Source organism: Phoenix dactylifera, chromosome 5 (genome assembly GCF_051530095.1).
Source record: "Phoenix dactylifera cultivar Ajwa chromosome 5, Ajwa_hap1_PhDact_Kaust_v1.1, whole genome shotgun sequence".
Classification (NCBI taxonomy): Eukaryota; Viridiplantae; Streptophyta; class Magnoliopsida; order Arecales; family Arecaceae; genus Phoenix; species Phoenix dactylifera.
Window position 1 is genome coordinate 32,899,949 of NC_143194.1, and position 26,989 is coordinate 32,926,937.

Sequence of the window (26,989 nt, forward strand, 5' to 3'; positions counted from 1 at the left end):
ATACTCAAAAGTCTCAAATAAGTCGGAATATGCATAGTGCATACTTAATTCTTATCCTATTTTTTAAATTTTATGATTTATTTATGATTTTAAATAATTCATATATATATACTTATGTATTTTATTTTGAAGTATATGGACCACATATACAGTCCACTTAAATGAGCATCAATTGGGTATATAATTTTTTTAAAAAAATTTACTGATTCATCTTTTTCTTTAACTATTTATATATTATTTATTTAAATTTTTTGTGACCAAACCTCCTGCATATAGTGGCTGCCTTCTAAACATTGAGAGACAGTTTATTGGGTATATTCGTACACGGCAAAGCAAAAAAAAAAAAAAAAACATTGAGAGACGGTACGAGTAGGATGAAGAACTTAAATGCAGCAAACTGTAAATTTAACAAAATCACTACACTGTTTCTTGTGTTAAAATGAAACAAGGTAAAAGTGGGAAATGCCTAGGTTTCTTCTTAAACAGCAGCATTACTACTTGATTCATTCTGAAGGGATAACAGACAGATTCAGAGCAAGTAAATCATATACCTAGAACCATGATATTTGGTGTAGCACATGTAAAGCCAGATCATCTGATGACTTGCACAGGAAACAGAATGCCATGAACAAAGAAGAAATATTTAGACTCTTGTGATGTAAAAAGGCCCCCTTTACAGCCAAAAAAAAGAACTCAGACAGTCTCACATTTATTTGGAATATGAAACAAAGAAAACAATAATACCCCCAGCTCTAATTGCACAGATATAATTAGTTATAGTCGAAACGGCCTCCTTCCCATTCTACCAGAACCAACTCCATTACAGAAAGGCAAACCACCACAACTTCTGGTGCCAATTGCTGCTTTTCCCTGTTAGTTCTACCAGTAATCCTGGCAAGAGCATTCACCATCTTTGAAATGATGATACCTATTAACATCTCTTATTATGATCTCCCTCTCCACAATCTTCGAAATAAACTTAATGGCGGCATGACAGTCCTCACAGACCCGTAGGTTTTTTGTCACCAGCAGCTGTGTCCCAGGAGGCGTGCTGATGAGCCCAAACGCAATGGCCAACCTCTCACTGTGGCTGCGGACCATGTTCTGCTTCTCATCATCCTCCACATCATGAAAGACCGACATTGTATCAGGAACATAGCCAGCTTCCTTCATAAGCCCTTCCAATATTTCAAGCTCTGCATATATTTCCTCTGATCTTGGATGAGATAAATCCCCCACAAGAAAAGCATGGACCGTGCCTTTGACCTCGATCCAGCTACAAGCTATGCTCTTCTTCAAGCCTCTATCAGTCATCAGCTTCCTTACCCTAGCAGCTTCCTCCCACTTCCCAGCTTGAGCATAAATATTGGATAAAAGCACGTAATTCCCCGCATCGTTGGGCTCTAATTCGATTAGCTTCTGCAATGCCAGCTCTCCCAATTCCACATTCCTATGGATCTTACAACCATTCAGCAAGGCACCCCAAACCCCAGAATCAGGTTTCATCGACATATCTTGAATAAGTTGGTACGCTTCATCCAAGTTACCTGAGTGGCCAAGGAGATCAATCATGCATGTGTAATGCTGCACCGTTGGCTCTATGGAGTACTCTTTCACCATCAGATTGAAGAACTGCCTCCCTTCTTCCATCAGACCTCCATGATTACAAGCCGATAGGACTCCGACGAAAGTTATGTGATCCGCCAGAACCTGCGCCTCCTCCCTCATCTTATCAAAGAGAGCAAGAGCTTCATCTGCATGACCATGCATCCCATACCCGCAGATCATAGCATTCCAAGAAACAGCCCTTTTCTCCACAAGCTGCTCGAAGAGAACCCGAGCAACTCCAACCCAACCACTCTTGGCGTACATATCAACAAGGGCAGTCTTCACCTTGTCCTGGGATTCGAACCCCCGCCTCCAACAAAACCCATGGATTTCCCTCCCTCTAGGCAGAGCAGCCGCATCAGCTGAAGCTGAGATCACGGTCACAAGAGTAGCGACGGTGGGCTGAAACCCTTTGGCGACCATATCATGACACAAAGAGAGCGCTTCCGACGGGTGTCCATTCTGGGAGTAGGCAGCGATCATGGAATTCCACAGCACAACATCTCTATCCGGAATCCTGTCGAACACGTCTCGCGCCTCATCAACACATCCACACTTCGCATACATGTCGATCAGGCCGGCACCCACAAAGACATCGGAATTCCATCGGGTGCGTATCACGAGGTCATGGATGTCTCTCCCCACCTCAAGAGCGGAGAGAGCTGAGCATGCCTTCAGAACGAACGGGAAGGTGAAGTTATCGGGCTCAAGCCCATGGTCGAGCATCTGGTAGTACAGCTTAAGAGCAACCTCATAAGGCCCATTCCATGCATACCCTCGGATGAGGACGTTCCAAAGGAATAGATTTCCTTTATGTATTCTATCAAACAGGTTATGTGCATCGGGTAGGGAGTTGCAAACCGAGTACAAATTGACCAGTTTGGTGGCCAAGACAGTATCAAAGCGGAGACCGGATAGGATGAGGCGGGCGTGAAGCTGCTTTCCGGGCTCGAGCGCTTTCCGGGTGACGAAGGATTGGAGGAGGGATGAATAGTTCCGGTAGTCCCGGGGGCTGGTATTATTGGGAATGGGATGGTTCTGAGGTAACCGGGTCTGAGAGAGAGCAGCAGCAGAGTGAGAACTCAGGAGCTTTCGGCCGCAAGGTTGTATGGAGCTTGAGATGGGGGGAATAAAGTGGGGGATTGGAAGCAAGTGAAAGATGGGTTGGATAGCAGGAAGAGAAGCTGATCTTCGTATTATTATGGAAGAGGGAAGCATGACATCGGATTTGAAAGATAGGCGGGAGGAGTGCTCATGGAAGGATTATCGCTAGGATAAGCGAGGAGAACGCCTCGACTGCATGAGTTTAAACTTGGAGGCAGCGTTTGGTTCTGTAACCCTGAAGAATAAAAAAAAAAGGTGCTTGGTTCGAACATTAGGAATAATGGAAATTTGGAATAAGAATAACTAGAGGCTCAACTATTCCAGATTTCCCGACGGACGCTGTGGTGCTAGGCTTTGAATTCATGCATTTATCGAAATATTTTATTTGAAAAGTTAATGCCTGATTACATAATATCTTAAAAAATAATTTTTGTAAATTTAATATAAAAAATATAATTTTCAGAATGCTTTATGTTGGGTTGAGTTTTTATTTGTTTAGAAAAAGTATATAATATATTTATTATGTTTTTAATAAATTGTATAAATACCTATAAAATATAGCGTATATAATTTTTAATAACTATTTTAAATATTTAGAAAAAATATATATTGGGTTGAATTTTTATAGTTCTAACAATTTTTAATAGTTAAACAGCTTTTTTATATTATGATGATCTTTAATTTATTAATATATTTTCTATTACAATTATCATATTTTTTTATACTGTCATAATTTTTAATAGTTTAACAATAATTATTAAAAATAGCTATTAAGACAATTACGATTTCTTAAGGGTATTTTTGGTAAAAAAGTTACCACAATTCTCACCTTAGGAAAAAGTTGGTTTTCCATATCCTATATGAATTTTTTTATAAAATTTAGAAAATTATTTTCACGAAAAAACTACTTTCACCTTTGAAATTTTCAGCCAAATATATATATATATATATATATTTATATTTATTGACTATACCTTTTTCCCGTCTCTTTTTTCACATACCAAACAAGTCTATAATACGACTAAGGTGATTGATGAGACTTTATGCACCACTGCTTGCAAAATTGAGGCGTTGGATAACCAGGAATCAAAGCGAGCAAGTAAGGAAACCCGTGTCTCTTGCTTAAAATGGTAAGGAACGTACCATCTAAAGTAAAGTTCGGTGGCATTGAGGAGTTATGATGCATATCAAAATCTCTTTTGAACTTGTTACCATGGTGATGGTGGCTGGGCCATGCGGCTTGACGTAGATCATCAAACTCATCACATCATCCCAAAACCATACATGCATTGAAGAAAACTTTATTCCTGAATGCCAATAAAGCATGTCATTTTTCATGCTTCATATATCAGTGCTCATGTATTGTTAAGTAGGTTCAGGGTTATATCCCAATCGATGACCATATCCATATATGTTCAATGATTCGTCGTTGCTATAGGTAATTTTGATTCATTCGTTCTATATTTTTCAGTAATACAAGTTCATGGTTATTTTATGTTGCATATCAAAAGGTTTGGACTTGATGCTATTCATGGGATCGAAATCTAAAGTGATTTGGGTTCATACACTTTCCATCTAAGATTAAGCGCTTTGGCGTTGCAATATTGCAGCCATACGATGAGGATCTCTCACACTCCTATCAAGCACAAGCATTTCCAACCATAGAGAGACTTTCAGGTGGTCGGTGCTGTTTATAATTTCCTCCCTGGAATCCACCATTTTCATTGAAAGGAAGTTGCTATCAAACTGCAATGATTGGCCAACCAAGAGAAGCTTCCTCACTTGTAGGAGAAGCCCCTTACTAAAGAACAATTTGAGCATAACATGATAGCAGCGATCAAAGTAGACACAATAATTTCTATTTGGATCTATTTTTGCATCCGAATATGGATAGAAATTTGAGCATCCAACTAAAATCTGTATCCGTATATATATCCATCAACAAAAAATGAATATAAATATGGATAAACCACTACCTGATATGTATCGAAATATCCAATTTTATTTATAACCCTATTTAATTTTATATAGCACTTATAAATTTTTAACTTCATTGACCACATTAATATACTATTAACTTGATTGGCCATCCACTTAGTAATATTTTTGATTCTATGGTCATAATATTTAATTATTTGATTTATATTCATATTTATATCCATATTTCTAATATTCAATTTGCATCTATATATGTTTAAAACAAATATAGATATAAATTTTTATATCTAACTAATATCCATATCTATATCGATATTCAGCAAATAAAACAAATATGGACATAGATATACTGGTATTCCATCCAATTTCCGTCCTACATGATGGAAGTAAAGCTACCAAAAGTTGCATCCATGTGGAAGCTTTCTCCACGGAATGGAGACAGAAAAGCATGATCAAGAACCAAGATGAGTTTCGTCATAACCAAGCTCTTTCTTTTCCTCAGAAAATCGGCCAAGAAATTTTACATTCTATAACCGTGACTTGTAGGTTAATTTGCAGTCATGTTATGTACTCATAGAGCATGCTTTTTCATGTGTTAATATTTGATGAATACTTTGAAGATATAAATAAACAACAAAAATCTGTGACTTTGAGGTTTCCCTCTGTCCCCTACTTAGCTCAAAGATTGAAAATGTTCGCAATTCTCCTGCACTTCTTCTGGAGGGTCAAAGGCTGGCTCTGGAGTTGCAACAAGAAGCAGCCAGATAATAGTCACCAGAGTAGCCTGATCCACGGATAAACAGGGGGGAAAGCCATCTTCATGAGCGCATAAAATAAAATACCATTCACTTGGCATATCCATTTGTGTTGCTTGTTGAAATCTTGATCAAGAAGCCCAGTCCCAATTCAGATTCACAGACATTTGTGATTGCTCTGTCTTTGTAACAACAACTCTTAGCCAGATATAACTCCAGATGCTGAGTCGAAGACTTTCTTTAAAATCCAATCTGAATAGCTTGTATGTAGCAAATTGAGAACAATGGTAGATGCTGAAATTTTATTCCTAATTTTGCCAAACATTTCCGTATGGGAACATAAAATTTATTAAAAAAATTCTGCGAGCGCTATTTTTCGAGATAGACTTTATATTAAAAAAGTTATATAATTATATTTCTATACTTTATATAAAAGACTATATAATTTTTTTTTAGGTATAAACATCATACCAAATATTTGTTTACTATTCTGCACATTGATGTAAATTGGTAGCACCAATGAGATCTCAGTAGTGTGACCATTTGATCGCCTTTTTTCTGAATTAAATTCAACAATCTCAGCACTCAAATTAGTATTTAAATACACGAGTAAACTGGTTCATTTTCAGTCAGACGCACACTAGCAGAAGGTAAAACAACAGCAGACCGCTTACAAATCAATTTCTCCTGCTTCTTTTTTCATATATGTCCTCCAAGAAATGTAATGAAACTGGTATTCAAAAGCATAGCTGCAGGATTTCCAAGATGTCAAAGAAACTAAAGCAGACCTAGAGAACACTATATTTGAAGTCTTCTTAGGTTCAATTTCACGCAGCATTTTGGATATTGAAGATTTGTTTGCTTTGTTTTTCATGTCATAATATTCCAAATTGGTTGCAAACGAGCCGGCTTTTGGTGAATTGGTCTATTAGAATCATTTATTTGTGCATCATCAGCGAGTATAACGTTCAAGAACAAAGTGAGATTAATTGTTCCCCGGTGTCCGATTCCATTAAATTAACTGCTCCCAGAATTCTAAGTTGTCTCATGGGTTGTTGAAGAGGAATGCATCAATCCATAATAGAGCATTTGGTCCCCGGTATTCTCCACCTTGACCCACTTGTAACCAACATTGTTTAATGGCGCAAACTTCGACTGACTTCTTCTATACAATTCAGCAGCATTCTTGCTGCTGGGCTCAACTTTGCCTCCAATCTCCTCAAGCTTGAATACTTCAAACCCAATTGTTTGGTAAGTACGAGCATCCCATTCATCTTCATTCCAATCCATCCTTCTCACAACCTGCAATAGTTTCACCTGATGCTTTCACTGTATGTAATTCATCAAATACTATTCCAGCAATGGCAGTCAGTTTTGGATTAACATCAGCAATCGAAGTTGGAGAACGTTGGAGAAAGTTGGGTTCTTGTGAAAGGATTTAATAGATGAATCTGACAAAAATGGATGTCTGCAGTCAGCAGGAGCCATTAGAAGGACCGCTTATCCACTTATTCTGGCATTCTGGCGACTGGGAATCCAGCATATATCTTCTTGTCTGAAAGACAAGAAATTTCGTGCCGTGTGTGCCTTCCTTGCAAGGCACTATTAGCATTGGGAGCAGAAGTTTGTGGGAATGGGGGGCGGATTAGTGGGAGTTGGTGAGGAAGATTTTCCAATGCAGCATATCTCCATGACATGCAGATAGAGCCAAAATATAGAATATCAGTCTGTTTAGTCTTTCCATAATGGATTCAAGCATGTCTTCTGAAAGTGTGGACCAAGAACCCATTAAAATTTCTGGAGAAGAAAATGGATTAACAAAAAAGATTAGCGGATAACAATTTCATGAAGTTCGAATAGTACTGATAAGCATAGGAAAGGAATGAGTTGGATAGAAACTAAGAGCTTGTTTGGTTTGAGGGAGTTAAGCTCTGGAATGGAAATAGGAATGAATGTCTCTCATTCCTGGTTGGAGGGAGTTTCATTTTCATTTCTGACTTTGAGGGAAATAGGAATACTCCAATTCTCCAAAATTCAATTTGGACTCTCTTCTAGCATTCACTGATTTTGATTCTAGCAATGAACCAAATATGTCGAAGATTATGGTCATTCTGATTTTCATTCCAACCTATTCAAATTCCAACTTCGGCCGTGAAGCAAATGCATCCTAAAAGAAGTTGGAATTGAATATCATGTACTCACAGACAAACTAGAAAGAAAATACTCACAGCAAATACATTACTTTTGATGAAACTAGGTGTTATTTCATATCTAGTTGCATGTAACATGGTGAGCCCTATGTTTCATATCTAGTTGTATGAAGGGTTCAGTTTTTTATTTTTTTTCCAGAAAACATCCTGAACGCCAATAATAAATAAGCAAAGCTTCAAGTATACGAAGTAGATAGGATATGTGAGGACACGTGCGGGCGTGTATTTAGTCCCACATCGGTTATTCGCTGGGTAGATCTTGGGTACTTATACAGGATCAAGGAACCCAAATAATACCTTCCGGCTAGCCATTTTGGGTGAGATCCTGGGTTGTTACAAATGATATCAGAGTGGATCCGGCCCATAACCATGTGGACTAGAGGACACTGCAGCACAGATCTATTGGGGCTGACCACGAGTCGATCATGGTGTTTGTGATTAGATATGATGAATTTGAACCCTTAGCCTGACAAGAACGTCAGGGCTTGAACAGGGAGAGTATGTGAGGACCCGTGCGGGCGTGTGTTTAGTCCCACATCGGTTATTCGCTAGGTAGATCTTGGATACTTATACAGGATCAAGGAACCCAAATAATATCTTTCGGCTAGCCATTTTGGGTGAGATCCTGGGTTGTTACAGATAAGTTGCAAGCAAAGTTGCTCATCCTGTAGACTGAGGTAAAATAGAATCCTTATGCACTCCTTTCGTCAAAACAAAGGCTTCGAATTTTCTCCATGTCCTAAAATATATTATGTGCCACGCTCTCACTAGAATAACAAAAAAAAATATTAATCTACATGTTCATGCACTAATATATGATGACCTACAAGCCATCAGCATCCTCCACATGACAGCATGTTGGTGATTCAGCGTGATGTATATAAGGAATACATGTAAGACATATAGGCTGGCTGAATATCATCACAGAAACATGTATCTTAATACAGTACAACCATAAATAGTCTAGGACCACATCTTTTTGGTTAGAAAATAAATATATCCAGTACATACCATATCACGCTTTAAAATAACCAAAGAGACTAGAGAAAATCATAAGAAGTTAGGTTCAACATTTATATGGAATCCTAATAATATTGAAGGGTGGAAGTGGAGGATAGAGGATAGTTAGATGGCAGACTATAGGGGCCTGAAATGGGGGTTTGACATAAAATGTTGTACCAACAAACAAAACTAGAAACAAGATTTCTAGTTTCTACCACATATATAAATCTTAATCAAAAGACATGTTGCATGCATACCTATTTCTAGTATAGTGGATGGAACATTATGAATCCAATGTATTAAAGAATGCAAGGTTTTACATTTCAGATCACTTTCACTAGGCAACTTGAAATTTCTCCTTTGATCTATATAAAACTTAGGATTCGTGTGGTCAACGAGAAAATAAAGAAATACTTCTTGTTTGGTTGGAGTTTTCAAAGAAGATGAAAAAGTAGTATTTCTATGGGAATAAAATTTTCATGTTTCACGAGAAAGAAAAACTCATATGAGACATAAAAAAGCTGCTCTCTCCCCGGTTGGAATTGGGATTTTTTTTTCCAAAAGTATTATAAGCTATCAAAATTCATGGATAAGATCTTTTCCTTTATTAAAAGTATAATAGATATTTTATATAATTTTTTCAAAAAAAAAGTATATGTTAAATTAAATATAAGCCATTTTAGGACGTACTATTTTTCTATAATCAACCAAACATGCTAAAACCATTTTTCGAAGCATCATATTTTCAGAAATTATCTTCCTAGGAAAAAACATATGGGCCCTTAATGTCATAAAATCTAAGCTGCAATGAGATCCTCAAGCCAACTCATTTGCATTGCCTTGGTTATCCTAAGTTTGGGCCAGACTTAGGACAGAGCAACGCGAGCCGAGAAAAATTAGGCTAAGCTAAGGCAAAGGCACCAAGAATCTTAATCGAGTCTTAGACAACCACTTGATCAACCCGCCACACCCAATCTGCAATCCATATTCCTTCACAGGCACAGGCACAGGCACAGGCACGGGCACCGCACGGTGAACTGAAATCAGGTATTGACTCATACGTTTGCGAACTGACGGACCGTCTGATCTCCATCGGACGCTGTTCATCCACGTTGAGATCACCGCGTCCAGAGATATCGTAGCGTGGGCCCCACGCGTTACTCGCCGTCTGTATAAACTGATCCAGCTCTCCCCGCTGTGAAGTAGAGCGAAAGAAAGAGGGAGAGAGGGCAAAGAAAGAACGAGGAAAAGAAGGAATCGAGAATAAAAGAGGGAAAGGGTGAGGGAAGAGGGGGAGAAGATGCATTGCCTTTGTTGGTTCTACCGCTCCCATCTCGCCTCTCCTCCGTTCCTTTCTTTTCCTCTCCCTCTTCTTCCCTTGGCGTCTCCAAGGTCTCGTCTCCTCTTGAGATGCGCCGCTGGAGGAGAGCGGCTCCTCCCACCGCTGTCAGTCGCCGGCCGCCGCCGAGGAGTCCATGTCCTCTGTCGCAGGAGAAGATAAGTTGAAAGATACCTCTTTTTCGTTCTTCGGTTCTCGTTCTTGTCGAGTCTGAAATCATGATTCTTGAGTCGAGATTTCTTCGTTTCTTGGTTCGATTAGAAAGATAGGAGTTTTATTTAATGCTTTGCTATTCTTTAATCTTCTCAGACTTCATAACCTTTTTTCACACATGCGTAACTGTTTTGCTCAAACCCCTCGTTCTGTCTTCGTTTCTTGGTTTTCTTTATTGGACTGATCGTGTGGGCAGACTCGTTGGATTGACATTTTGATTTTTTTTTTGAGATTTAGTTCTTGTTTTCTCGTTCTTTCTATAATGTTAATGTTTGTAAAATCTTTGATTAATGGATGATGAAAGCTCGGCCTTTATCCAGTGTGTAAGCACCGTGGTCGCCTCTGAGATGAGTTGCTCGTTTGGTATGCACATGACTCATTTTTCTTGAACACCTCCTTCTTTCTTAATTTCGTGTTCTCTTGATTGAGTTGATAATTTGTGCAGACTTTTCTGGTCTGATCTTTTCATCATGTTCGAACTGGGATGGAGATAATTGTTAAGATTGTGGAGATTATAGGTCTGCACTTATATCAGCCGGCTGGACTTCTTGTGCGATTATCTAGAAGTCATCTGGTGATTTTCCCTTTTATCAATTGTCTGATGCATTTTACTGGAATATGGCTATCAATGCTCCTTTTAGCAGCTTTTTTCAGACAATCTTATTGTGACCTTCCGTGTAGCTAATTGCTATGCATGCTTTTTCCATAGGATGAGAACAGGGTGCTATTTTTTTCCTAAGCGTCCTGCTTATTTTTCAGGATTTAGTCACTTTGAAAAGAAAGAATCAGATTTTCATTATGGGGTTGTGCAGGTTTGAGAAGATGCCGAATCAATTGCCTTTTATGGTGGTGAGGTAACTGAATTACAACTGTTGCTGGAGCATTTAAGAAGGGCTTTTGAATATTTAAGTGTCTGTTCTTCTTTGCATCAAATTAATTTCATAACTGTTCTTTCTTTACAGCACTGTATGATACTCATGTCTTGTAGCTTAGTCCATTTTATAAGCATTTTTTTCTTTTTTTTTTCTTTCAAAAAAATATTGAAGCCATTTATATGGACCACTTGACTAAGTATAAACCTCCAGGTAGAACCATTATAAATTTGAAAAAGTACACTGTTCAAACGCATTTGCACAATCAGGGTATAGTTGGGACAAACAGTTTGAAAACAACAGGTTACTGAGATGATAAGTTATTATTTGACTGTGACAATGAACTTTAGAGTTTAGTGACGGAAGTGATTGTTGAATAAGAAAGGTCATTAATCTGGTAAACTTAAGTTCTTGGAGAACGAGATAGGTCTGTGAAATTAACACCACCACATACCTGTGTTGCCTAGGTCTGTGGATGCACTTCTTTGTTCCTGGGAAGATGCATGTAAAATTCAATAGCCCATTATTATGAGCTTGTTTGTCTTTAAATAACCATAAACATACTACTAGGTCCATTAGATAGACCCTCCCAGTTGGTCTCTTCGAGAGTGGGACATTACAATGGCATCATTCCTGCCCGATACTTGTCTTTGGTGATGGCCCTTTCTTCTCTGTGAATTCCACCATGGACATAAAGAACGACAGCCACCATTATAACTTCTCATGATTATGTGGATTGGTTGTCATAAAGTCTGTGATGTTGTTATGCTTGCCACAATTAGTCTAGGTTGAAGAGTCAAATTTGAATCTACATCTACATGTTTGAATTGCTAAGTCATGTTTTGAAATACAATATATTCTATGTGGATGGTTGATTTATGAAGTTCTTCAACTAATATTGTATTTTGTGTACAGATATTTAATATAAACATTTATATGAAAAAATTACTTGACAAAGAATGTATCTGTTGAATGCTTGCATGTTTGGTGCTTGCTGTGATTTCATGTGATGCATCAAGTATTAGTCAACAAATTGATCAACATCATAGCTGTAGTGAAAAGAAATTTTTGTTTGTAAATTTCAATAGTAAAAAATATTAGGGAATACATTATTGGTAAAATTTTTAATGAAACAATTTTGCTTGAAATCAGCACAAGATTAAAGAATTATGGACAACATAATGCTGGTTCATCAAATGCCCAAAACTTCAGAGGAGCGATTCATATGTAATTTTTGAGTGAATTATAATCCTACATACAATTTGACATGGGAGGCTTCAAGGCTCTTAATTTTGTGGTCGTAGGTTCAAGCCTATGGTTGGTTGGGTGCCAATTATTTAGTCGTTATATTTAGTTAGTGGTGAACTTTCTTTTTGTTGTTTTAATTAGAGTTATTAGAGTCATAATAGAATTGGGTGATCCCATGTTGCAAGGGGGAAGAATAGGAAAGGATTCTTATTGTACTACTTATAAAGACATGCCTCCCCCCCCCCCCCCCCCCCCCCCCCCCCCCCCCCCGGGTTCCTACCGGGGGTGTCGATTGAGTTGTTGAATTAGCGAACAATTTTCTTTGAAATTATTTTTTTGTTTCTCTCTATTCTCTCTCTCCTTTCTTTTGGTAGATTCCTAGGATTGTGAATGGGCGTGTGAGAGCTGTATCCTTGGAGTGGCTGTCCAAGGTGGTGATTCGGCCTTGGGAAGAGAGCGGGATCCATCTCTCCTCCAACAACTGTTCATGTCTGTTGGGAGCCAACCGGTCAATGGTTTCATCCGTGTTACAATTTGGGCTCTGCCATCTCATATCATACATGCCATAGTGGGGTTTCTATCTTGCCACAATTGGTTCTGTTGGCATCCTTTTCGTTCTTCTAATTTCAAGCCGAGTCCAACACCTCCCGGCATCACAATTGGTTGAGTTCTTTTTCTCTTTTTTATTTGCATTGGAAGCATTTGTAGAAATAGTGTGGGTTTAAGTCCATTGCAGAAGTATGCATGCAAAGAAACAGGATGGAATTCGTAAAACTCTAACTTTGCAACATCTTGACTATAATTATTGATACAGTTGAATTAGACCAGTGATAGTTTTTGGTAATGTGTGTGCATATATAAAGTGATTTGTGCAGTTTATGTCAAGAGAATATAGGACATGCTGAGGACCATAATTTAATTGCCTATAAGATTTTAAGTGGAAATTAGAAAAGTTCAAGAACTACATTGAAAATATCCATGTGTTAAGACACCACATGATTGTCCATGGATGCACCTCATGCTTATTGTATGGCCAAGCCACCTCATGCTTCTTTAGATGAACTGCCGCCTTATGATTTATTGGATCCCACCTCATGCTTAGAACTGCCATCCCATACTTATTTTTAAATTGCAACCTCATGCTTCTTTGGTTAACCTGTCACCTTGTTTTATTATTAAGCTGCTGCCACCTTCTTGAATTCCCCACCTTAGATTTATTAATAAGCTTCCACATCATGTTGTTTTCTTTAAAATTCCACCTAATGCTTACAAGGAAGCTATGAATAGGAGGGTGCTGCCCTCCTACCATTTTGCAACACCAGAAAAATTACAGCAACTCTAAAAGGGAATGAACTGGTGAGGGGAAAGAAGATGGTAAAGGAAATGATCATGAAGTTAGGCCAAAAACCTATAGTGCACGCATACCTGCATAGCTTCCAATCCATTTTGCAAATGATTATTTATTGTTACACTAATTCAGCAATTCTGTGTTTACTTATTGTTCAAAATCAGTTCCGAGACCCTATTCCCATTGGAGTTTGAATCATTTTACAGACATTGAATTTATTAAAATCAGATTTTTATTATAAATGATCATAACTTGGAAGATTTTCTTAGATCTCTTATAAACTTCTGGGGCAATTAACTTTGGAAACTTGGTCCTTGTGTTTTGAATGATTTAGTAACACTTGCATTTATTGTACAGCAGCTATGTTTCCCTAATCAAACTTACAGGGGCCAGTCAAGTGTTATTAAATTATATATTATTATCAGAAGTGCTTTAACAATTATGTTTCTTAATAATGAAAGATCTCATATTCCGTGGGTTGAAATAAATCTTCTTTGTCAGTCAGTAAAACCCTAACAGTGGTTTAATAGTTGGGTTTGGCGAACCCCTGGCCAGCAGGTACAATGGTTGTTTATCGGTGAGCCCTAGCTAGTATGTACAATAGTTAGCATCAGTGAAGCCTTGACCACTGGGTACAATAGTTGGTCTAAGTGAATCCTTAGCTAATGGGCATATCGATCAGTGAACCCATGACCACTGGGTATCATAGTTGGTTATTGACTAGTTGATGTTGAAATGATTATCATAAGCATTAAAAGTTTCAGTATATTCAAGTATTTTTCAGTATATCCTAATATTTTCAAAAATCACTGCTTTCAAAATGATACTATTCAAGGTACCTTATCTATATTGCACTAAGTGTTAAGTGTACTCTAATGTTTTCAAAATGAACGATGTTGTCAAATACTCTTATTTCTATAACTTTCATAAGACATCTTTTCATAATTGTTCAAGTATCAATAGACATTGATTCTTATTGCTTCCATGATTTTATCTTTTCTTAATTTTATATTGTTCATTATGTTTGGCTACTTATTGAGCCGCGTACCTCAGCACCTATTTATTATATTTCAGACTGAGAAACTGTCTTGTTGTTGCAGAAGTTGTTATATTAGTATTGAGATGAGAGTGCGCATTGTAATATACCTATATTTAGAGATGTAACATGTTTCTATCTAATGAACTATGTTGTATAGTATGAGATGATGGAAGGAACAATCAAGTGCTATTAAATTAAATGTTATTATCAGGAGTGCTTTAACAACTATGTCCTTAATAATGAAAGATCTCATATTCTGTGGATTGAATTAAAACTTCATGTCAGTCAATGAACCCCTAACAATGGTTATAATAGTTGGTTTAAGTGAACGCCTGACTAGCAGATACAATATTTATTTATTGATGAGCCCTAGCTAGAATGTTTAGTAGTTAGCATCAGTGAAGCCCTAACCAGTGGGCACAACAATCGGTCTAAGTGAGTCCTTAGCTAATGGGCATATCGATCAGTGAACCCATGATCAATGTGTATAATAGTCAGTTATTGACTAGTTGATATTGAAATGATTATCATAAGCATTTAAAGTTTCAGTATATTCAAGTATTTTTCAGTGTTTCCCAATATTTTCAAAAGGCACTGCTTTCAAAATGATGCTATTCAAGGTACCTATCTATCTTGCACTAATTGTTAAGTGTACTCTAATGTTTTCAAAATGAACGATATTGGGAAATATACTTATTTCGATAACTTTCATAAGACATCTTTTCATAATTGTTCGAGTATCAATAGACGTTGATTTATATGACATTTAATGTTTCACATAAATAATTTTATTTTGAAGTCTAATCATAGAAAATATGTTGTATTGCTCTTGGAAACATGTTTTCTGTAACATGAGACCTAGAGAAGTTAAGATTTGAGGATTCTGGTTGGACTGTTTCATGGCTTTATAAATATTGATAATTGGATATATGATAAAACCTTGGGCAAAGAATGAGATAAAAAATGTTTTCTTAACTCCATTCTCAAAAGTGATTGTGACATGATGATGCATAATCTAAAGGTTGGTAATAAATTTGATGCCATTATTTAATTAATGGATTTGGATTCTCCACATAGATAGTCTCATTCATATTGTCTTGATCGAAGAAAGGATGATTCTTTGACACATACTTACATCATGATCACTCCCAAATTTATTACCGTGATCTCAATTTCATGTTGAATGGAACACCATCTCAAGTTTCCTTTGGTTGCTTAAACTTGATCCTAACCACATATTTTTGGAGAAACTTCGCTCTGATCATGCTAGAATATATGCTTACAACTCCAAAATTTCTTTGCCGATTGATGGAGATTCATATTTGGCTTCTTTTAGAATTATTTATCTAGGTATGAATGGAATTTCACATAGTATAGGCATACAAGGATGCATTGATGTTGTTCCTTGACATGAATTGGGCAGCTGACATGAAGCCTATATGGTGAGACCATCATATGCTTAATGCCCACCTTCTTGTGATATATGATGGATCAACAGGGAGAAGCAATGGAAGTAACCCAGAATGTGGTTGGTAAAGTTTACTTTTATTAGTCTTCTAGTGTGTGTTGAGTTGGGTGCTAGGAGCTATCCAATCTCAAAGAATTTGACCTGGCAGTGATCTGCCTTAATACTGGATTTTCACGAGAAAACTAAAGACTTCACCTCATGCACCTAGTATTCCTTATTATTATATAATATAAATTATACTTTGTTTAAGGATTTTGGCCATGTAAAGCATTGCCAACATTATTGCTATTCCTTTCCACCAAATCGATGCATGTAATACGTGTTGGAGGGGACACAGGAAATGAAAGCATGAATCATGCAGCAAAAATTCCTTGAATTAGGAACAGGTAGTGGTCTTGAGAAATTCTTCTGATGTTGTGAAATGCAAGGAGAAACACATGGGAACCATTGGGAACTGTTTTTCCAGATTTTTTTTTAATTCTCGGATGAGTAGCTACATTTCCTATGTCTGCTCACATTTCTTGCATGCTTATTACAACAACTCTCTTACAACCTAAATTTGGCATGACTGAGGTGAACAAGTTTCGAAAACATGTCTTCATGAAATGCTAGTGGAATTGGGTGAAGTGTTTTCGGCTAACTATCTCTCCACTTCTTTTAGTTGATAGATTGTTCTTCAAGTCCTCTAAGTCTTTGATCAATTTAATTCATCCTTTGTTCTCTCATCATCATATTTGATTAATAACTTTTCTCTTTGTGGATATGAAATGTGTAATTTTGCTCTATATCAAGTTGGTGCTGCCAAAAGGGGCTAGATATGATTAACAGTAAATAAAATAAACATACTGGAATGGAATTGTTTAAGGGTGACATATCAATCAAAGAGAATGGGATATGTCACTTCTAACAAAGTTATTTCATTAATCAGATAATATTTATATATTGCAGAAAACTGAAACTAATTCACGAAAATTGAAATTGGGAGAATTCGTAGAGTTTCAAATGAAAGAAAGACCCATTGATATATTTTAGCGTGATGCAAAACATATTCTAGGCTTTTAATTACCTAAAGTTCGTCTCTGTGGCCCTTAAAGTTAGCTACTAATTAACTGTTTAGATTTCATTGTCCTGAACCAAGTCAGACCTTATACTGTTTCCTAGGTATGACATGTGGGGGTAGTCCATTGTAAATATGGGGTACTTGTCAGGCCATAGAAATTGAGTGCTCAAGACCATCGTACGCAATTTTGTTGAAGGCTTTGATTCGTTTGGACTATGTCTTTATTATGTTGGCCACTCTCCCTCTTCCTTGCCATGGGCATTATTCACAGCAATACCACCGATACACATCTAATTTCTGTTGACAATCTCTCTGCCTTGTGCTGAGGTGTGCAGAGAGGATTGGGGGTTGAATGTGTGAATTTGATCCTCTGTTTTTGTCATCCAAATAATAAATATGACATCTGCGCTTGGTAGAACCGACTTATGTTAATTGATCAAATATGAGAAACCATTCATGTTATTAGAAAAATGAAGCTTCTACAAGATTTCGATATGAAATTGCATTTAGTCTGCACTCAGATTTATTGCTCATAAGCATTCCTTGGGTTGAGGACAGGCTAAATGTGAACAGCAATAAAGTTATTGTTAGAATAGGTGAGTTTAGGTGATCCTCTGCATGGATTTGGATCTAAATGTGTAAAAATTTGTATATGTTCAGTTACATTCTTATATGATTCCGACATATATGATTGATATTCATATTTGAGCAAATATGGAAAGAGGGCTGAATATATCTAATTCGTATTTAAATCCTGCTGGTGCTGCCTAGAACCATTGGAATCAGGTCTTGACTTTGAGAAATGATATCCCATGTAGCCTTTGATTTTCCTGAATAGCAGGAAAGATTAATAAGTAGATGTACTGCTGGAGGCTTGCTGGTTATTGACAGTAATTACGTTATCCAAAATGCATTGTGTAAAGAAAATATATGCCTGCTAAAATGATCAAAGATGCATATCTGTTGGCATCATCCACTCTTCTGTTTTTTCTGAATTACCAATTGACATTAGAAAATAATGTCCTTTCATTAGCAAGTTTTTCATTTTACATTCACTAAATTGGGGGGGGGGGGGGGGGGATGGGTGGGTAGAAGACTTGAAAATTGGAATCAAAAGAAAATATGGGAAAACAATTCTGAAAATTTTGGCATTTTTGTATGGTCTGTACAACCAATATTGTTTCCATGTTAAATCCACTTATCTGTTATGCAACATGCATTTGCAAACTTGCATGCTTCTAAAGTAGGGTGCATTCTTGTATACCTAATCCTAATTCTCGTTATATAGCAAGTATTTACAGCCAATACGGTCATACATTTATGTTATCTTCACTGAAGATCTACACACTTATATGGCCTTTCCAGTAAACATTAATTCTGGGAAAATTTGACAACGTATAGAGGATTAGTTTAGTTTCATAAGGTAATTTTTTGCAAAATAGTGATATCTAGTGTCAACTCTTGAATTATTCTTATATGTTTAACACAATATTCTAGAGGAGATTTTTATAGGTAATGTTATGTATGATTCCTGCTCTCTGCCTTTTTCTCAAGCGTTGAGGTCAGAAGATGAATCTGATAAGCCTAAGAAGTCCACAGTCGATGGTTTGATCCCCATGCTCAAGGTTGTTTGGGTTGGAGACGTCTTGTGTTGTTTCAATGGTCTGGATTCCATATATGAATGGTCAGTTGTACTTTCTCTTGGTGAGCAATGGCGCTTGCATCTGCTCTTCTGTTACTCTCAAAGCCAAAACTGGGTTTTATTGGATGAGTGCACAAGATGATACCAATGTGGTGTGTTGTGATAGTCAACCTTCTTTTACTCTTGAATAGTTGGGTTCTTGTAGGTTCCTTTATTAGTCATGTAAGTTAAAACTACCAATGACACATTTTAAAATTTTCAGGTGAGAGACATCAATGTGCCATGCATTGAATTTTAAAAAAACAACAAAAAGAAAAATGAAAAGTAGAAAATTTAGGGCCTATTTGGTATTGTTGTCATTTTCTATTTTTGTTTTCAAAAACTCAAGAAGAAAATCGAACTAAACTGAACAAATATGTATGATGAAACCTTTCTGTTTTTTAAAATTGTTTGTGAAACCTTTAGAGCTTTTGGTATCAAAGTTTTGGTGTTTTTTTTTTTTTTTGATAAATCGGCGGCGCACATCTGGCGAGTGTGAAAACAACCAATAAAATTAAAAAGTAAAATACTGCGCAAAGGCATGGGCATAGCCTCGTGGTCTAGCCAGAAAAAACTTTCCGAGTGATGAGCTGCGAAGGAAGCAACGCAGTCTGCAGCACCGTTCGCCTTCCGATATACGTGCGTGGCCTGATGTGAATCAGTCTCTTCCAGTGCTCTGCGAATATCATGGACCAGCGGCCGATCCTCGACTGAGCACCGCCATCCTCGGTTTCACTTTTCCAGGCCGTCCGAAGCTCATCGGTCGCTACTAACGAGTCAAAAATCCTTCGCCTACCTGCTGCCACAAGTCTGGCATCGTGATCCCTGATGACAAATTTTACACCTTCGCTGCTTCCATCCTCTACTATGCTCCCATCGAAGTTCACTTTGAGATATCTAGGGAGTGGGGGCATCCAGGATACCAATATCGTCCTGGATGCTGCAAGAGCAGAATGGGGGCTCCAGATGTTCCTGACCAACCTAGTAGGTGAAGCCTCAATAGTGCCGGTGATCTTCGCCACATGCCGTAGAGCTTGGTCCGCCACCACCCTCGGGTGGGGGCTATCGCCGTCGAAAACTCGTGTATTCCTATCCAACCAGCAATGATAGGCCAGATAGGCATCACGAGTCCTCTTCTCCTCCCGTCCGGACCCCCGAACTGAGGCCTCCAAATGCGTAGGAACTCCTCGGTGGACGCCCATGTCTGTCCCTGGTCAGGCTGAGCTGAGGCACATCTCCATATCTGACTGGCTCTCAGGCACTCAAAAAGAACATGGTGAATGGACTCCTCCGTTGCCTGACAGGCTCTACATTCGACAGGAATCCTCACTCCCCGCCTCACCAACACTCCACTGGTAGGTAAACACCCCCAAGTCACCTTCCACAGGAACAAGGCCACTCGGGGGTGAATGTGCATCCTCCATATCTAACTGCAAACTATTTGTCGCACTGAGGGCCCTCTGCCTACCCACGAGAGGTCTCGGGCTCCCATAGTCGTCCTTCTAGTCCGACTCCACACCCTCCTATCTGCTATCTCCCCCTCTGGGATCGGCAGAGCTAGAACACGCTCGCAAGGTGCTCCCTGAGTATCTGCCGGACGAGGCTCTCGTCCCACCTCTGCTCCTCCTAGGCAAACATGGCACATGCTCTGTGCCCCTCCAACCAGCCATGGTCAATCACGGTGGGCCAGCCTTGCAATGCTACCTCAGATAGCATGGTAGAAGTTTTGTGCAGATGCTATCTTCAACACCAATGTCCCAATGGTATTTTATAAATTTGTAGAGAAACAAAAACAGAAAACCACAAAATACCAGGCATGCTCATAGCTTGTTTATTGGCCATGTAGAAATTCTGATCTTTTAGTAGGAAACCCTCGGCGATTTTACTGGTATAGAAAAATGTCGCCAGAGAAGCCTCAACTTACCGTTGATCTTCTACTGCCATTTTCTGTGTCAGGATTGATATCGACAACTTCCCATTTCTACTTTTTTATTTTTCAGGACCATGCCATGGATTAGCAGAGAAGCCTCAACTTACCAGTCATTCATGGCACGATGATATGAGATGGTCTATATGGTGCTATAAATGTCTTGGATTGATGTATATCTAGCGCCGAACAGCATTCCCATATAGTGTTGCTAAACCCAAGGTAGGATGGAATAGGAGCACACACGATGCCTTTTTTTGCAAGTGCCAAGTGCGTCCACCTTCTTGTTGGATTGTTCGCAACTGTCTTCTATACGCATACGCATGGTGGTGCTAATACCGAGTTACTTCAATCCAAGGCAGTTGGATGATGCACGTAAAAGTTGGAGAACGGACATATGAAGTTTCTCATTTTCTCAAAAAAGAAAGGTAAAAGCAAAATGTTTGTTCCCTTTTTTTTTCTCTCCCTCCCTGGATTATCTCTTCAAATGGTTTTCTTGGTGGCTGTCAAGGAACCATAAAATCATATAAATAGTGCGATTCAGATTTAGCATTTGGTTGTGGTTCTGTACTATTGGAGGATATACTTATTTGCTGGCATTCGATTGGAGGAACAAGTGTAGGGAGTCGGTGTGGAGAATAAGATATATTTAATCCGCATTAGATTTCGAGATGCTTCTAGTTTTACTGTATGGATCAATTTTTTTTTCTTACCTTTTTCTGTGCTCAAAGAGTTAATAAGGGCAAAATGGTATGAGTCAGAGGCAATCTATTCTACCGAAATGGTAAAATATAGTTTAGTTATACTTCATTGATTCGCTCGTATCCCTGCATGGCAAGGATATCCCTCATTTTTAAGAGATATCCACCTACCTATTTTGTAACCAAACAGGCTCTAAGGAGCATTCAACCGATGTAATAGCAGATGTGATGCATACTTGCTTCAAGTACTTCGTTCCAAGTCCTCCAACTCGCTTGAATGGTGGTGATACTTCAGCAATCTCGTGCAAGCGTCTTGTTTGTCAAAAGTATTCATGGCTTCTCCATCAAGTAATGTGGGCTCGTCTAAACAACAGAAATCTGAGCCTTTCTCGTTTGGCAAGCGAGGGTCTCATGGGTGGTGGTGATCTATCAAATTTGATTAAATCCTTTTTATTATTCATGTAACCTGATAAACAATCTGATTTTTTCGATGAATTAAAATAACTGGATGGGATATATTTTATTCGAGAAGTAGGCGCATGGCAGCGGCGGTTGTAGGGGTGGGTGGCAGTGGGATTTAATAGTAGAAACAGATGGACCATGCCATCACAATCATTTATTCATCATCCTCTTATCTCTAATATCAATCTCTCCATTAGGAATTGAGGCAAACTCCTATGAAATCTCAGCAAGAAACCACAACCAGACCTTAAGCCCGGTCTCGTATATGAACAGAAAGTTGGATGGGGACTCTAGAACCAATTTAGACCTGGTTTTCTAATTTCATTCATTTAGAGGTGGTGCTTGTTTTTTCTTTTTTTTGTGGTACACGGGCTCCTCACACTGTACCTACATGAGTACAACCAAGGAAGGGCGGTGCTTGTTTTTGGGAGCAATTTCACCTGCACCTTCTGAAAAAAAATCTTCATCAAGCCTCATTCTGTTATTGTTGCCTAGATTATTATATCGTTATCGAAGCTTGCGTTTGCTTGTATGAATTCATCACACTCTTTCAGGTTGACCTGACAAAGAATCCAGTGATGAGCATGGTCAGCATAATCTGATATACCTTACTAACCAATGTAAGATACGAACACTCACCTTAAATTTTCAAAGGTGTCCGTGATGAAACTAAGCTAATATGCTGTGGGATTCATTGCATAGGTTGCAGAAGGTTACCACATATCTTTGAAGAAACTTCGCTCCGATCATGCTAGCATAAATGCTTAAAACTCCAGAATTTCTTTGCCGATTGATGGAGATTTCGTATTTGGCTTCTTTTAGAATTATTTATCTAGATCTGAATGGAATCTCATATAGAATAGGCATCACGAGGATGCGTCGATGCTGTTCCTTGACATGAATTGGACAGCTGACATGAAGCCCATATGTTGAGACCATTATATATATACTTACTCCCCACCTGCTTGGGATATGAAGGATCAAGAGGGAGAAGCAATGGAAGTAACCAGGAATGCGATTGGCAAAGGCTACTTCTATTTAGTCTTCTAGTGCGGGTTGAGTTGGGAGCTAGGAGCTATCCATTGACCTGGCAGTGATCTGCCCTTAATACTGCACTTTCACGAGAAAACTAAATACTTCACCTCATGCACCTATTATTCCTTATTATTATATAATATAAATTACACTTTATTCAAGGCTTTTGGCCATTTAAAGCATTGCCGGCATCATTCCTATTCCTTTCCCCCCAATTGATGCATGTAATACGTTTGGGAGGTGACACAGTAACTGAAAGCATGAATCGTGCAGCAAAAACTCGAATTATGAACAGGTAGTGGTCTCTTCTGATGTTGTGAAATGCAAGGAGAAACACAAGGGAACCATTGGGAACTATTTTTCCAGATTTTTTTTTAAAAAAAAATTCTTGAAAGAGTAGCTGCATTTCCTATGTCTGCTCATATTTCGTGCATGCTTATTACAACAACTCTCTTACAACCTAAATTTGGCATGACTGAGGTGAACAAGTTTCCAAAACATGTCTTCATGAAATGCTGGTGGAATTGGGTAGTGTTTTCTGCTAACTATCTCTCCACTTCTTTTAGTTGATAGATTGTTCTTCAAGTCCTCTAAGTCTTTGATCAATTTAATTCATCCTTTGTTCTCTCATCATCATATTTGATTAATAACTATTCTCTTTGTGGATATGACATGGGTAATTTTGCTCTATATCAAGTTGGTGATGCCAAAATGGGCTAGATATGATAAACAGTAAATAAAATAAACATACTGGAATGGACTTGTTTAAGGTTGACATATCAATCAAACAGAATGAGATATGTCGCTTCTAACAAAATTATTTCATTAATCAGATAATATTTATATATTTCAGATAACTGAAACTAATTCACGAAAATTGAAATTGGGAGAATTCGTAGAGTTTCAAATGAAGGAAAGAACCATCGATATATTTTAGTGTGATGCAAAACATATTCTAGGCTTTTAATTACCTAAAGTTCGTCTCTGTGGCCCTTTAAGTTAGCTAGTAATTAACTGTTTAGATTTCATTGTCCTGAACCAAGTCCGACCTTATACTGTTTGGTATGTAAGACGTGGAGGTAGTCCATAGCAAATATGGGGTACTTGTCAGGACAGAGAAATTAAGTGCTCAAGACCACCGTATACAATTTTGTTGAAGGCTTTGATCCGTTTGGAGTATGTCTTTATTATGTTGGTCACTCTCCCTCTTCCTTGCCACGAGCATTATTCACAGCAATACCTCATAAACACATCAAATTTTTGTTGATAAGCTCTCTGCCTTGTGCTGAGGTGTGCTGAAAGGATTAGGGGTTGAATGTGTGAATTTGATCCTCTGTTTTTGTCATCCAAATAATAAATATGACATCTGCTTGGTAGAACCGACTTATGTTAATCGATCAAATATGAGAAACCATTCTTGTTATTAGAAAAATGAAGCTTCTACAAGATTTTGATATGAAATTGCATTTAGTCTGCACTCAGATTTATTGCTCATAAGCATTCTTTGGGTTGAGGACAGGCTAAATGTGAACAGCAATAAAGTTGTTGTTAGAATAGGTTAGTTTAGGTGATCCTCTGCATGGATTTGGATCTAAATGTGTAAAAAATTTATATTTGTTCAGTTACATTCTTGTATAATTCCGACGTATGATTGATATTCATATTTGAGCAAATATGGAAATAGTTTGAATATATCTAATTTTTATTTAAATCCTGCTGGTGCTGCCTAGAATCATTGGAATCAGGTCTTGACTTTGAGAAATGATATCCCATTTAGCCATGATTTTCCTGAATAGCAGGAAATATTATTAAGTAGACGTACTGTTGGAGGCTTGCAGGTTATCGACAGTAATTACGTTACCCAAAATGCATTGTGTAAAGAAAACATATGCCTGCTAAAATGATCTAAGATGCATATCTGTGGCGTAATCCACTCTTCTGTTATTTCTGAATTACCAATTGACATTAGAAAATAATGTCCTTTCATAGCAAGGTTTTCATTTTACATTCACTAAATAGGGAGGGACCCTTAAACTTTGATAATATATAGAAGACTTGCAAACTGGAATCAAAAGAAAATATGGGGAAACAATTCTGAAATTTTAGGCATTTTTGTATGGTCTGTACAACCAACATTGTTTCCATGTTAAATCCACTTATCTGTTTTGCAAAATGCATTTGCAGGGTGCATTCCTGTACCTAATCCTAATTCTCGTTATATAACAAGTATTTACAGCCAATATGGTCATACATTTATATTATCTTCAGTGAAGATCCACACACACTTAAATGGCCTTTCCAGTAAACATTCATTCTGGAAAAAATTGACAACGTATAGAGGATTATTTTAGTGTCATAAGGTAATTATTTGCAAAATAGTGATTTCTAGAGTCAACTCTTGAATTAGTATTATATGTTTAACACAATATTCTAGAGGAGCTTTTCATAGGTAATGTTTTGTTTGATTCCTGCTCTTTGCTTTCTGTTCTCAAGTGTAGAGGTAAGAAGATGAATCTGATAAGCCTAAGAAGTCCGCAGTCGATTATCTGATCCCCGCGCTCAAGGTTGTTGGGGTTGGAGACGTCTTGTGTTGTTTCAGTATCGTCTATCTCTAATATGAATATCTTCATTAGGACTTGAGGCAAACTCCCATTACATCTCAGAAAGAAACCAAAACCAAACCCTAAACCATAAAAACAAAAAGTTGGATGGAAACACTACATTATTATGATAGTTTAAAAGAGAGATTAGGAAGGTAACATTTCAGGCTAGCTGATTCATCCAGAACCAATTTAGACCTGGTTTTCCAAACTCATTTATTTAGAAGCAATATTTGTTTTTGGGAACAATTTCACTTACACCTCCTGAAAATAATCTTTATCAAGCCTCATTCTGTTATTGTTGCCTAGATTATATCGTTATCAGAGCTTGATTCTCAGCTGGAAGCATCTGTGTTCAGAGAAGTTGCTTGATTCTCATATCAAACTTTAGAAAAACCTCACAATATTGGCACTGCACGTTGAGAGATGCTGATCTATCCTATAAAAAATGACTCGTATTAGGATAAAGAGCTTATATAGTTGCACACTGAAGATACAAAGATTCTTTAAATCACTGATAAGATTGTTCAGCTTGTTGAATAGTTTAACAGGTCTACTTACAGACCATTATCTTTTGTAAAAAAAATTTATTCCTCTTTTATGTTTTTCTTTCTTGCAATTCCTTTATAAATAGTTTCTGTAAACTCTCTCTTTCTAATAAAGGTTGGGTGGCTTTGCCTCCGTCTTCATAAAAAAAGAAATAAAAAATTCAAAGCTTGTGTTTGCTTGTATGAATTGGTCACACTCTTTTAGGTTGGCCTGACAAAGAATCCAGTGATGCAGTGTCGAAATTAAAAAGCGATGAACATGGTCAACATTATCTGATATACCTTACTAATCAATGTAGGATATGAACACTCACCTTAAACTTTCAAAGGTTTCCGTGATGAAACTTGGCTAACATGCTGTGAGATTCATTGCATACGTTGTAGAATGTTTGGAATGAAAGGATGTTACTGACTCAATTAAAAAATGATCATGCAATCCTAGAGATTAGAGACTAGCATATTCTTTGTGAGATGTGCATTTAATATACACTTGAATTGAATGATAAATGAAAGTCAACAAATTTAAGATATAATTGTGAAAACTTATAATTATCTTGCATGTCATGTTAAATGTAAATAAAATGCTCTCCTGTTAAGTGAATTTCAATATCAGGTAAATCGTAATTGGTTTTACTTCTGATCCTGAGCTTCTGTGTTCAATGATTTTCAGGTTTAAATCAACAAAATCAATGATCATAAAACAATTAATCCTATCTGGGTGCTATTATCATAAGGATCTTCTTATTGGTGATGAGGAGGAAATAATAAGTGACGGCCGATTTTTTGATCTCTGCAGGATGTACTGCGAGAATGTACTGGCTGTATCTCTCT

At 37.5% G+C, this 26,989-nt stretch overlaps 1 protein-coding gene and 1 long non-coding RNA gene across 7 annotated transcripts; one reads left to right on the plus strand and one right to left on the minus strand.

Annotated features, from left to right (window-relative positions):
• Window positions 1–620: 620 nt before the first annotated feature.
• LOC103702979 (pentatricopeptide repeat-containing protein At2g01510, mitochondrial) lies at window positions 621–3,048 on the minus strand. Its single transcript, XM_008785653.6, has one exon. The coding sequence runs from the start codon at window positions 2,824–2,826 to the stop codon at window positions 880–882; it is 1,947 nt and encodes a 648-aa protein (XP_008783875.3). The 5' UTR covers window positions 2,827–3,048; the 3' UTR covers window positions 621–879.
• A 6,767-nt stretch (window positions 3,049–9,815) lies between these two features.
• LOC103702981 (uncharacterized) lies at window positions 9,816–26,971 on the plus strand. Of its 6 annotated transcripts, none has more exons than XR_016413327.1 (4): window positions 9,816–10,532; window positions 10,615–10,743; window positions 10,929–11,023; window positions 12,664–19,186. It is a non-coding gene; the product is annotated as an uncharacterized LOC103702981 (long non-coding RNA). The 6 variants fall into 6 exon arrangements; XR_016413326.1 differs by having other exon boundaries at window positions 18,759–19,186; XR_016413328.1 differs by having other exon boundaries at window positions 10,982–11,023; window positions 18,759–19,186.
• The last annotated feature ends 18 nt before the right edge of the window (window positions 26,972–26,989 follow it).

What these genes read in the sequence shown, in the direction of transcription:
- LOC103702979 (XM_008785653.6), bottom strand. Translation starts at nt 2,826, where the DNA reads ATGCTTCCCTCTTCCATAATAATACGAAGATCAGCTTCTCTTCCTGCT.